The 12,661-nt window shown below is 37.9% G+C and overlaps 1 protein-coding gene across 1 annotated transcript in view; it reads left to right on the forward strand.

Annotated features, from left to right (window-relative positions):
- The window catches only part of Tph2 (tryptophan hydroxylase 2), a 97,371-nt gene that overhangs the window by 79,889 nt on the left and 4,821 nt on the right, over positions 1-12,661 (forward strand). Inside the window, exon 9 of the mRNA XM_010617503.2 lies at positions 7,745-7,840. Coding sequence (XP_010615805.1) covers positions 7,745-7,840 — 96 coding nt within the window. The remainder of the gene's footprint in view (positions 1-7,744; positions 7,841-12,661) is intronic.

Raw genomic sequence — 12,661 nt, forward strand, 5'->3', positions numbered from 1 at the left:
CTCTACTCCCAGCTCTTTGAGGTTTCTCCATATTGATTTCCATAGTGGTTGCACCAGTCTGCAATCCCACCAACAATGGAGAAGGGTTCCTTTCTCCCCACAGCCCCGCTAATATTTGTTGTTGATTGATTTCTTGATAGCAGCAATTCTTTGTGGGGTGAGGTGGAATCTCAGTGTTGTTTTCATCTGCATCTCTGGAATGACCAGTGATGTGGAACATTTTGTCGTATATTTATTTGCTGCTTTTACTTCTTTGAGAAAAGTCTGTTCATTTCAGATGCCCATTTTTGAATCGGGTCTTTGTATTTGGGGGGAGGTTGATTGTTTTGAGTTCTTTATATATTCTAGATAATAGTCCTTTGCCTAAGGAGCAGCTAGTACAAATTTTTTCCAACATTGTAGGTTGTCACTTAGTTCTGTTGATGGTTTCTTTTGCAAGGAAGGAGCTTTTTAATAAGATGAGATCCCACTTGTTGATTCTTTGTGCTAGTTCCCATGCTCATAAAGTCTTTTCCTATGCCAATGTCTTCAAGAGTTCTGCCTAACTTATCTTCCATCAAGTTTAGTGTTTCTATTTTAATATTTATATCTTTAATCCACTTGGAGTTTAATTTAGTGCATGGTGAGAGATAAGGGTCTCGTTTTAATCTTTGGCAGGTTGAGATCCAGTTTTTCCAACACCGTTTATTAAAGAGACTATCTTTCCTCCAGGGGGGATGGTCAGCTCCTTTGTCAAAGATGAGGTAGCTGATTACATCTGGAGTTGTTTTTGTGTCTTCCAATTTGTTCCACTGATCCTCAGGTCTCTTTCTTTGCCAGTACCATGCTGTTTTTATCACAGTGACTGCGGTATAGTTTCAAATTGGGAATTGTTATACCCACTGCCATGTGTCTGTTGCCTAGGATGGATTTTGCTATTCTAAGTCTCTTATGGTTCCAAATGAATTTTTGGATTCTTTTTTCTAGTTCTGTGAAATATAGTGTTGGAATTTCAATTGGCATCGCATTGAATCTATATAGCAGTTTTGGTAGTATGGCCATTTTCACTAAGTTGATTCTTTCTACCCAGGAGCAGGGGATATCTTTCCATTTTCTTATATCCTCTTTGATCTCTTTTTTCAGAGTGCTATAGTTTTCAGTGTAGAGGTCTTTTGCTTCTTTTGTTAGACTGATTCCTAGATACTTCATTTTTTTTGGATGCTATTGTGAAAGGAATTGTTTCCCTAATTTCTCTCTCAGTGAGTCTGTTATTTGTGTACAAGAAGGCTATCAATTTTTGACTGTTGAGCTTGTATCCAGCTGCTGTGCTAAAAGTGTCAATTAAGTCTAGAAGTCTTTTGGTGAAATTTTTTGGGTCTTCAATGTAGAGTATCATATTGTCAGCAAATAATGACAGTTTAACTTCTTCCTTTCTGATTTTTATTGCTTTAATTTCTTTCTCTTGTTGAATTGCTATGGCTAATGTTTCCAGAACTATATTGAAGAGGAGTGGTGATAGTGGGTATCCTTGTCTTGTTCCTGATTTTAACATGAAGGTTTTCAGTTTTTGGCCATTTAATATGATGTTAGCTGTTGTGTTTTCATGGATAGCCTTTATTAAGTTGAGATATAGACCATCTGTTCCACTTTTTTGCAGAGTTTTTTTATCATGAATGGGTGTTGAATTTTGTCAAATGCTTTTTCTGCATCTATCCAGAGGATCATATGATTTTTGTCTTTGACTCTGTTAATATAATGTATTACATTTATTGACTTACCTATGTTGAACCATCCTTGCATCCCTGGAATAAATCTGACTTGGTCAGGATGTGTGATCTTCTTGATGATCCTCTGTATTCTGTTTGCTAGTATCTTATTAAGGATTTTTGCATCTATATTCATTAAGGAGATTTGCCTGTAGTTCTCTTCTTTAGTTGCGTCTTTCCCTGGTATGGGAATCAAAGTGATACTTCCAGAAATGAGTTTGGAAGCATTGCTTCCCTTTCAATTTCATTGAAAAGTTTGAAGAGTAATGGCAGTAGTTCTTCTCTAAATGGCTTGTAAAATTCAGCTGTGAATCCATCAGGACCTGGGCTTTTCTTTGTTGGTAAATTTTTAATTACATTTTTAATTTCATTGTTGTAATTGGGGTGTTTAAAATGTTTTTATCTTCTTTGTTCAACTTTGGTAATTCATAAGTATCTAGAAATTTGTCCATTCTGTGTTTTCCATTTTGTTAGAGTATGGGTACTCAAAGTAGTTATTGATTATCCTCTGGATTTCTGTTGGATCTGTTGTGACGTCACCTTTTTCATTCCTCATTGCATGGATCTGAGCCTTTTCTTTCCTTTTTTTGATAAGGTTAGCTAAGGGTTTATCAATTTTATTTATTCTTTCAAAAAACCAACTCTTTGATTCATTTATATTTTGTATTGTTTTCTTAGTTTTGGGTTTATCAATTTTATTTATTCTTTCAAAAAACCAACTCTTTGATTCATTTATTTTTTGTATTGTTTTCTTAGTTTCCATTGCATTGATTTCTGCTCTTATTTTTATAATTTCCTCTCTTGTTCGAGCTTTGGGTTTTTCTTGCTCTTGTTTTTCTAGGAGTCTAAGATTCATTATTAGGTTGTTTATTTGAGCTCGCTCTGTTTTCCTAGTGTGGGCATTCAGTGCTATGAATTTTCCACATAGAACTGCTTTTGTTGTGTCCCATAGATGCCTGTATGTTGTATTGGCATTTTCATTTATTTGTAAAAACTGTCTGATTTATTCTTTGATTTCCTCTGTGATCCATTGATTGTTCAGGAGAGTGTTGTTCAATTTCCATGTGTTTGTGAAATTCCTATGGTTTCTTGTGCTTTGATCTCCAGCTTGATTGCACTATGATCTGATAATATACAGGGAATACCTTCAATTCTTTTCCATTTATTCAAACCTGTTCTTTGAGCTAGTATGTGATCTATCTTGGAGAATGACCCATGTGCAGCTGAAAAGAATGTATATTCTGATTTTGTGGGGTGGAACACTATAGATGTCTATTAAGTCCATGCTTTCAAAAGCTTGGTTCAGTTCTAGTATTTCATTGTTGATTTTTTGCCTAGATGATCTGTCTATTTGTGAGAGTGGTCTATTTAGATACCCCACTACAATTGTATTAGTGCTTATTTGGTTTTTCATGTTTGTTAGTATTTGTTTTATATAGTTGGGGTGTTAATATTTGGTGCATATATGTTTATGATTGTCATCTCTTCCTTTGAATTGTTCCCTTTACAAGGATGTAGTGGCCTTCTTTGTCTCTTTTAAACAGTTTTGGTTTGAAATTTACTTTGTCTGTGAATAAGATTGCTACCACTGCTCTTTTCTGGGCTCCTGTCAAATGGAGAATTGTTTTCCATCCTTTCACTTTCGGTCTGTGGGCGTCTTTTTGCACTAGGTGTGTTTCTTGTATACAACATATTGTTGGATTTTGCTTCTTAATTCATTCTGCCAGTCTATTTCTCTTGATTGGTGAGTTGAGGCCTTTGACATTGATGGTTATAATTGATATGTGCTGACTTATTATTGTCATGTTATTGGCCTTTTGTTGACTCTTTTTACTTTTTCACCTTCTCCTTTTAGTTTCTTGCCTTGCCTATTTGATTTGCTCTGTTGGGCCTCATGGTGTTGTTGCTTTCATTGTCTTTTTCTAGGATCTTGTTTAGAATTGCTTGTAGTGCTGGTTTAGTATTCATGTAGTTTCTCAGGTGTTCTTTGTCATGGAAGTATCTTATTTCCCCATCTATTTTGAAAGAGAGTTTTGCAGGATATATCAGTGTAGGTTGGAGGTTGTTTTCTTTTAGGACTTGAAATACCTCACTACAGGCTGTCCTTGACCTAAGGGTTTTGCTGTGATTCTGATGGCCTTTCCTTTGCATGTGATTTGTTTCTTTTCTCTTACTGCTTGTAGTATTTTGTTCTTCTGTTGGGTTTCTGGGATCTTGATTATTATATGTCTAGGTGTAGATTTTTTTTTGATTTTAACTAGTTGGAGTCCTATATGCCTCAGTTATCTGAATGTAAAATTCTTCCCCTCTGTTTGGGAAGTTTTCTGTCATTAATTCTGTGAACAGCTTTTTAAAGTCATTTGTATTTTCTCCTGCTACTTCATGGATTCCTATCAGTCTTATATTATTCTTCTTTGCATCATCTAGGAGTTGTTGGATCGATTTCTCATGATCCCCTAGTGTTTTTTAAGAGACCTCTCTTTTCATAGCCACTGCCTGCAGTCCTATCTTCTATATCTGAGTTTCTATCTTTGCATTCTTTTATTCTGTTGCGTACACTTTCAATAGAGTATTTAATCTCCTGGATATCTGTTTGAATCTGTTTTATGGATTCCATTTCTTTCCTATGTTGGGCGTTTATTGTTTCCATTTCTTTCTTATGCTGGGCCTTCATGGCTTCTATCATGGTCCTGAGCTCATCTATTTTTTTGTCAGTTTCTGTTGTAGAGTCTTGAATCATGACTTTCATTTTGCTCACCATCTCTATGGTTATCTGGGAAATTATTTCTGTTTTGAATTTTTCTAGAGCCTCATTGATCCGTTTTGTTACTTCCTGTGCTTTGAGTTCAGGGTGTCCTGGTGGTTTACTGTCAGCGTTTTCTTCCTCATTTGCCCTACTGTTTGCCATTGGTGAACTGGAGGTCGGTCTTTGTGTCTTGCTTAAGTGTTTTCTCATTTTTATTTTTGTGGTTGGGCTGTCCTTGGTTTAATCTCTGGGTTATCACCCAAATCTTCCTGATATAGTTGCGCCCTAGCTTCTGGGTCTCTAACGACCCATAGACATTCTCATCTTCATAACATCAGAGAAAACAGCTCATTAAATCAACAACAATCCTTTATCCCAACTGATACAATCAGCAACACAATATGATCAAGCACAACTTGGAAACTGACCACCTGTGGTAGTCACTAGTCTATCACCCTTAAACCATTTGAATTAAATTGAAATCAAGAAGTAGTCCAAAACATGTCTGCAGTGCACAAACTTTTCAACCTAGTATATTTACATTTAGGTTAGGGGCTTTGACAGAGTTAGGATGAGAGGAGTAGATAAGTAAAAGTATTGGAGAAAGTTTCAAGTGAAGCCAGAGGGCATAGAATGACCACACAATCTTCAGGAAACTTTTAAATTCATAGGGGATAGACAGAGTAGAAGTACAAGGATAAGAATATATCCCCTTAACAGTAATAGGGGCTCACTTTCCCTTGAAACCACTGACCCCTGTGTGAGGTAGAATGACAGATGAAAAGAACATAAAGAAAAGAGGAAAATGATAAAAGAAAAAAATCTGAGTTAGGGCAGGAGCACAAATATAACGGGAGATGAGGGATAATGTGGTGGAGAAAGAGACTGAGTTGGAGAAAGAGGACAGAAAAAATAAAGAATTTACAGAGTGAAATGAGGAAAAGAAAGAAAGAAATGTATTTGAAGGGCCTCTTTCAGACTATATCTCTGCTGTCATAATATACAACATGTGCAGCAATGTGCAGGACCAAGACCTCTGATCTCAGCTAGCTGATGGCAGAACCCCACAATGCAGACTGACCTCAGTCTACAAGGCCCAGATTAAGTTCCCTGACCTCCTGAATGGTTGAACTCCACACGGTTCTACTACAGGTTTCCCACGCCCTTTCTTTAGAGATGATCAAAGTTGGGAACTCAGAAAAATACCCTTTATGACCACCTCTGCCTCTGCAGAGTGGGTCCAAAGGCTGGCACAATCAGGAGGTCTGAGAGTGTGTGTGGGGGGTGTTTTTGGAGGGTTTGGGGGGTGCGGCTACCTTCCTGGCACTGGAGTGATGGTGGTGGCCTGGCAGGGGAGGGCGCGGCTACCTGTCCCACAGACTGGGCCCAAGCAGATCCTCCTGGTGCTGGAGCAATGGCAGCTGAGGCTCTTTGTTGTAAAAGCAGAAAGAGACACTTGTGGCCATGATGTCTGGAGCCCAGGGTGGGAGACAAGCAATGTGCAGTATATATCACGCATAAAGAAATCGCAGGCCATGTTGGAAAAGGGTGTACTGCAAAAGGAAAGACACTGAGTAGGAGGAGTACTGTTGGGGCTTGGACTCCGATGTTTGACTGATAGGCTGTAATTTTAGCCCATCAGGAAAGGAGGTGAATCAGGAAAGGAAATTTTGCCTCTGGAGGCTGAGTTTCCTGACCTGGAAACGACCAGTCCTTTGGGTCCAGCTCTGTGCTGCAGAGCATCGCTCATCTTCAGGGATCATCCTCACATGAAAAAATGAATAAAACCCTTTGGAAGCAAGGGACATCTTAACCTCTAAATAAAAATAGAACAAACTGCCATGTGCTAGAAATAATAATTATTTTCTGCCCCTTTTCAGGAGTGTTGAAATTCTTCTCTTTCTTGACACCTTCAGTGCTCTATCATCACTAATGCAGGACAGTGTTAATTTGATACAGTTTCCATTGCTCTGTCAACTTCTCACTTTTCTCTACAAACAAAAATAGTGTGACTTCAGCCTTTTTCAACGGCATTGTGGGTTTTGTTGGTTGTGCAGAGCTTTCTCTGTCTGTCTATACTGATTTCTTAAATCCAGCAGAAGCAATTGCAGATTTTAATATTCTGGGGAAGCTGTAGTAGTTGAAGCTGATAAAATTCAGGCCAGTGTGGATCTGTACATACGTGAGTCCACACACACTTATGCATGCAGTGCATAGATACACATTTACAGTTTTGCTAAAATTTACTCATATTGTTGTCTTGACAATTTTGTAGGTGTGTAATTACTTTCTTGGTCTTTTTGGTTACCACTATTCATTTCTTCTTAAAGCAAACAACGTACGATACTTAGTAAGTAAAATGAACACAAATTCTGCCCCAAAGACTCTTGTTCAGTTACTCAAACACTTCCTCTTTGGATTTCTTTACGTCCTTTTCTGACTGTTTCACCAGACACTCTTCCCCACCAATTTAACACAACATTCGACACCAGCAGAGCAAGATACTCAACACCATGGAGGGAACTTTGAGTACAGGCTGCACCAACAAATCTCCCGTACATTGTGCTGAGTCACAGAGGCAGACTCAGGAGACTGCACGTTGCTTACTTCTATTTATCTGACATTTGGAAAAAGGCAACGTGGTAGAGAGAAAGTCAAAGAAGTGTTGCTAGGGACCAGAAGTTGGGAGAAAAGTTAACATTAAGGGGCATGACAGATTTAGGGGCCTGACAGATTTGGGGGCACATGATGCTGTTCACCACAGTTCTTTACCAAGCACTGGCCCCTAGTCAGTACTCAGCAAATGTTTGTCAAATGAGGAAGCAAATTATAAAAACCAGACTGAAAGCTGCCTATTTTTCCACATTTGCATGAACTTATTTATGTCACTGAAACATAATTCGGTAAGTATAGGGGCATGTTTTCATGGTTTTATCATTGTAATATACTCATTTATTTCTAAATCTGTTTTTTATTTTAAATAAAATATGATTTGACCCATAGGATTTGTGAAGCCAGGAAGCATAAAATTTTTTAGCACTTAATCCTTTTTTCATATATCTTAAGCTTAAGGAAAGATTACCAAAGAAGAGAATAGGTTTCCACAAATATTCTTGATTTGACTGTTTCAGTTGATAATGTTAAAGGAATTACGCACAGAGTAACATTTTATTTTGGGTGTCATTTTATTATCCATAAGAATCTATCGATCAGTTCATTGAATGTGTGTACACTTCTTTTCTCCCCTCTCCAGTGCTATTTCTTCACAATTGAGTTTGGCCTTTGTAAGCAAGAAGGGCAACTGCGGGCCTATGGAGCAGGACTACTTTCCTCCATTGGAGAATTAAAGGTACGAAGCTGTGAATGAAAATATCCTTCCTGAGCAAACTAGTTCAAGGTCATGGAAAATATTGATTTGTTTGTCTGGTCATTTCTTCTCACACATACCCCATACATATTTCATACGGAGGGCTTGGCACCTCAGATGTGGGTGCTGACCTAACTTTTTGCACTTCTGAAAATGGGTCATGCCTTTCTGGGTTTGTGATGTGACTCAAATGGATGAACAGCATGTGCACAAATCAACAGGAATGACAAGTGTATGCTCCAATATTGGGTAACAAACAGCTGGCCTAAATTTAGTGCTGAAAAGTGGGCAAGGAAGGAGCCCATAGTGATCTTACTGATTGAAATTTACTTCTGAGGATGGTGTGGCTACTCTTGATTTCTGTCACCTTCATAGCTCCCAGCACCTACTTCTGAAAGGGCAGTATAAGGTTGTTTCAGTTTCTTCAAAATTGATGCATATTAAGTCAGTTTTGAACATATGAAATTTGAAAGAACAAGCTAAATAAGTATATTGTGAAAGAGGTATCTAGTATATGTCAATCATGCTTTAAGAATGCTATTTTTTTTTGCTTTAAAATACAGTAAAATAATCATACATTCTGAAATGGTAGGTCTTGGGACCTCTAATAATTTTAATGTTCTGACAATTTAGGAACTGCTATCTGTACATCACTGGGGAATGAAAAATTCTTGATGAATTTAGAATGCAATGTGAGAATCAATCTGGAAATGGCACTGAAAATAATTTAATCATTTTTGATTTGTTAGAATATGGTCAGTATTATGAACTGTTCTAGGATTTTTGTTGTGAGCACTGATTATCTTTACATAATATAATTGGTAAGTATATTGTTATTGGAACTTTTTCATTGTTTGTATTCTTCAAAGATGCAATTTCACTGTAATTTTATTGAGGCTGCTTGCTTTATGACTCCATTTATTCATTTGTTCATTCCTCAAAAATTTGAGCACTTAAAATGTGCTATGTAGTGTACCAGACACAGGGGATGAAAAGGGAAACTATAATGAAAAAGAATAAGAATAAAATAACAAAGCAATCTTAACAAACTTTTAAGTAGACCTCAGTACTTTTGATGCTTGAGATATCAACCCAATGAGATAAATGATATTCTTGTCACAGATGAGAAAACTAAGGCATAAAATGTTAAGGGACTTTTACAGGGGCATCCAGCTAATAAATCTTGGAGTCCCAAACCTGGGCAGTCTATCCCCTAGGACCTGAGCTCTTAACCACTAGGCTATTCATCCTCAGATCCTTGCTACCCAGGAACTGATATCTAATGCAAGAGATAAATAACTAACCAGCTAATAGGAAAAATGTGACAAAAGTGGTACATGATAGGCCATGCTTGAGAAAGTCTTTCTGATGAGGGCCATACTGCCCAAGTGGTTCCTAAGGGACAAAATGAGTGAATAACAAAGAAATTGGATGACTAGATTGGTGGACGGCCGTGTGTAGCCCCTGGACTCCTGTCAAAACCCAGACCATTCAGGAAACTAGCTGAGCCTCAGCAGGGCTGGAACAGAGAACAACGGTCAACATAACAAAAACCTGATGTAATGTGGTAAATTTTTTTAAATTAAATTTTCAACAAATATCCATTTGGGTTTAATCTCAGTAAAGCCCACAGTAATCGCATGATGTCACATCCCCATAAAACCACGCACTCTGTAGAGTGCTTCTTGATTTCCCTGAAAGGGGGTTAGTCAGAAAATGATGTGGCTGTTGAGCTCCATCTATTTACATTCTCCTCAGGTGGTTTATACATTATACCAGAAACAAAAGCAACAAATCTCCCTCATGGCCTCCAACTTTCGTCAGGGTCTTCTGGCCTGGTTAATGAGGCATGCATAAGTAGCACTGGGGTGAATCTGTTGTTCCCGCTGCTATTGCTGTAGACAGAATTGTCTAGGAATGGAAATCAGCCAAAATATGTACACCGAAGGGCATTGTCCACGGTGCATCTCCTGGTTCTGGTCCATCACCTCTAGTCATTAGCATTCTTCCATTCTCAAATTCCAACACTCCGACATCCCCATGATTGCTCCTTTGGATCATTTTATCAATTCAGGAACTCATTCTATGAGAAATATCTTCTGATTGTTTGCAGAGAATATGTAACAGGAGATGCTTTCTGTAGCACCACCCTCTGCCCCTTGCCTGCACAGAGCCCTCTCACGTCTCTTCTGAATTAGCTTCAAACTTTTACTTGAATGAATAAGTGATGGTCCCTGATGTGGTAGTTTTACCAAAAGCATCGTCATAACTCCTTTGGAAACATGCTTAGAGTTTTGAATGCAGTTATATTTTATAGTAAAATATTTTATGCTATTCTTGCTGCTGCCCAGATGGACCAAGCTAAGTTGCTGAGGGTTTTGGTATAAACTTTATAACTTTAACAGAAGTTTCCATGTTTCATCCTGGATGAACATGAGAAGTATCTATTCTCTCCTGGAATAGTGCACATTCTAAAATTTGTGTTGCAAGGGGTTAAATTCTCCTGAGGCATAGATGTTGCTTTTCAGAGTGGGTCATGTGCTTCTAAGGGGTGTTTTTGGAGGATAACTTTTCTACTCCCCTCATTTTTTGACAATGATTTTTAAAACTTTGTAGACAGAAACAAAATAAATATGGAAGCTCTTAAAAAAGCTAACATAAATCTGGTAACTACTAAGACTATATTTTCTCCTACATTCTACAATGATCTCTTTTGTTTTCATACCTCTTATCACTGAGAGAGCAGTTAATCATGAGATACATCATCTGGAAAACTGATGCTGAAAACGTCGAAAATAGTATAATTGATCGTCATTTACCCACAGTCTAACTTGTTTGTTTCATTTCACACCTTGCTTCTCCCTACCCTAGAGTTGATCTAACCATATAAATCTATCATTTTTTCACCTATATTTTCCTGATCATTCATTGATTTTATTCAAAAAATACAAAACTCATGGCCCAAGACTTCAAGGAAGATGGAGACCAGTTTTAAGAAAGGGATTTATATGGATCTTTTTAAAACCCAGTTCTTTTGGAGAAACAACAGTGAAATTTGTTCTCATGATAGTAAGGAAAATTTCTAATCAATGAATTATTAGTCTAAAATTTTTAATCCCACTCAAAAGCAAAAAGCAGCTCTACTTCTTTTTCATGGGTAAAGCAAGGTCTAGTTCTTTATTGCTGTCAAGCTAGAGATTAGATTTTTTTTCTGTAAGTGGTTTTAGCAGCAGTTGCTAGAATATTATATATAAATATAAATATTTTGCTTTTTAGTTTTTGACAAGGCTGGTGCTTTAAACAAATTTAATTATAATTTTTTGGCTTTAGTTTTGGAATGTCCTTGCTCAGTGAATTTATTGTATTGCTCGTATACAGCTACTAATCAGCATTCTCAGAACAGCTTTCTATTTATTGCAATCATTTATATTTACTACCACTTTCAGTGATGCTGGGAGGCCATTAGAATTACTGCCCAGCAGCAGAGAAGAGCCTCAAGAGGCTTGCAGTTTCTCTGAGGTCATCTAGTAGGTCAGCAGTGCTGTAGAGTTAGGAAGAATTGCTTCTGAGCTCCCATACATTTGCTCAGATGGCTCATGCCTCTCTTTCTCCCTTCCCTTTCACAAAGCTAGCACTGTTAGTAATGACAGAGCAAGTGCTGGAGGATTAGGAGCTGCAAACTGTCTTCAGGCTATAAAAGGGATTTCTTGGAGAGGGACATTCTTTTGCCACGCAGCTTATTGAAACTGGTCAAACTTGGCATCACTGAAAAATAAATGTGATGCTTCTTTGCCCAATCTGAAAATTGGAATATCCACGTTGTGCATGGCTGAGCATGCGAGAGAGCATTACATACGTACACACGTAATGCGCACAAATACTGATGCATAAAGTTGTTGTTCTGATGTGGGAAAAGATGATTGTAGTGTGAGTGTAGGAGTGTTTGCAAATTCTTATTTGGAATCTGGGGCCCAAACTACCCAGAAACCTGACTTCACACTTGAGTTTTCCTTTCCAACTTTAACCAGTCCAGATATAGAGAGTGAGGATCACAGGGTTTACATCCAGAATAGTTGAGATAATAGCTCTGTGTCATCGCAAAGACAAGCTGATGAGCCAGGGTGGGTACTGCTGCAGTCTGGTACCTGGAAGCCCCATAGCTGGGGCTGTGTTTCATTCTCTAAGGCCTTGTGACTCCCAGGAGAGAAGGCCTGCATACTTGGTAAAATATGTGGCTGGACACATGTACATCAAGCTTCCTCTTTGAACTAAATCAGCAGGAGAACTAAATATGTTGAGTACTTCCTATGCTGGGCATTTGACATTCATTTTAATTTAATTCTGACTACAATCCTGGGTTATAGAGAACATTAGTTTTCCAATTTTCCATGCGATTGCTAGGATAGATTTGTAGAGAGATTAAGTAACGGGCCCGAAGTCACATAGTGAGAAGGGGCTGGAGCCAGATTTAAACCTCAATTCCTTATCTTAAAGACCTGTACTCTTGATCATCTTACGGTATTTACTAACAATTGGGTTCTGGGAAATTTTCAGTGTTGAAAAGAGGTTTTTATATTTAAAAGGCTGGAATGGCACATAAGTTTTAACTTGTCCACTAAAGCCAGTCCATATGTAATGGCCCTTTGTGTGGGGAAGGACAGCAAGACCAATCTCAGGACCAGGCAAGGGTGTTACAGTCAGTTTATCCTGGCTGATGTGGAGTGAGGGATGGTGGTATCAGTGCTGGGGATTTACAGGCTTTATTACTATTGCACTGCAAAAAAAAAAAAAAAAAAAAAAAAC

This window comes from Fukomys damarensis, unplaced genomic scaffold (assembly GCF_012274545.1).
Source record: "Fukomys damarensis isolate Sample0158 unplaced genomic scaffold, DMR_v1.0_HiC HiC_scaffold_15, whole genome shotgun sequence".
NCBI classification, from domain to species: domain Eukaryota; kingdom Metazoa; phylum Chordata; class Mammalia; order Rodentia; family Bathyergidae; genus Fukomys; species Fukomys damarensis.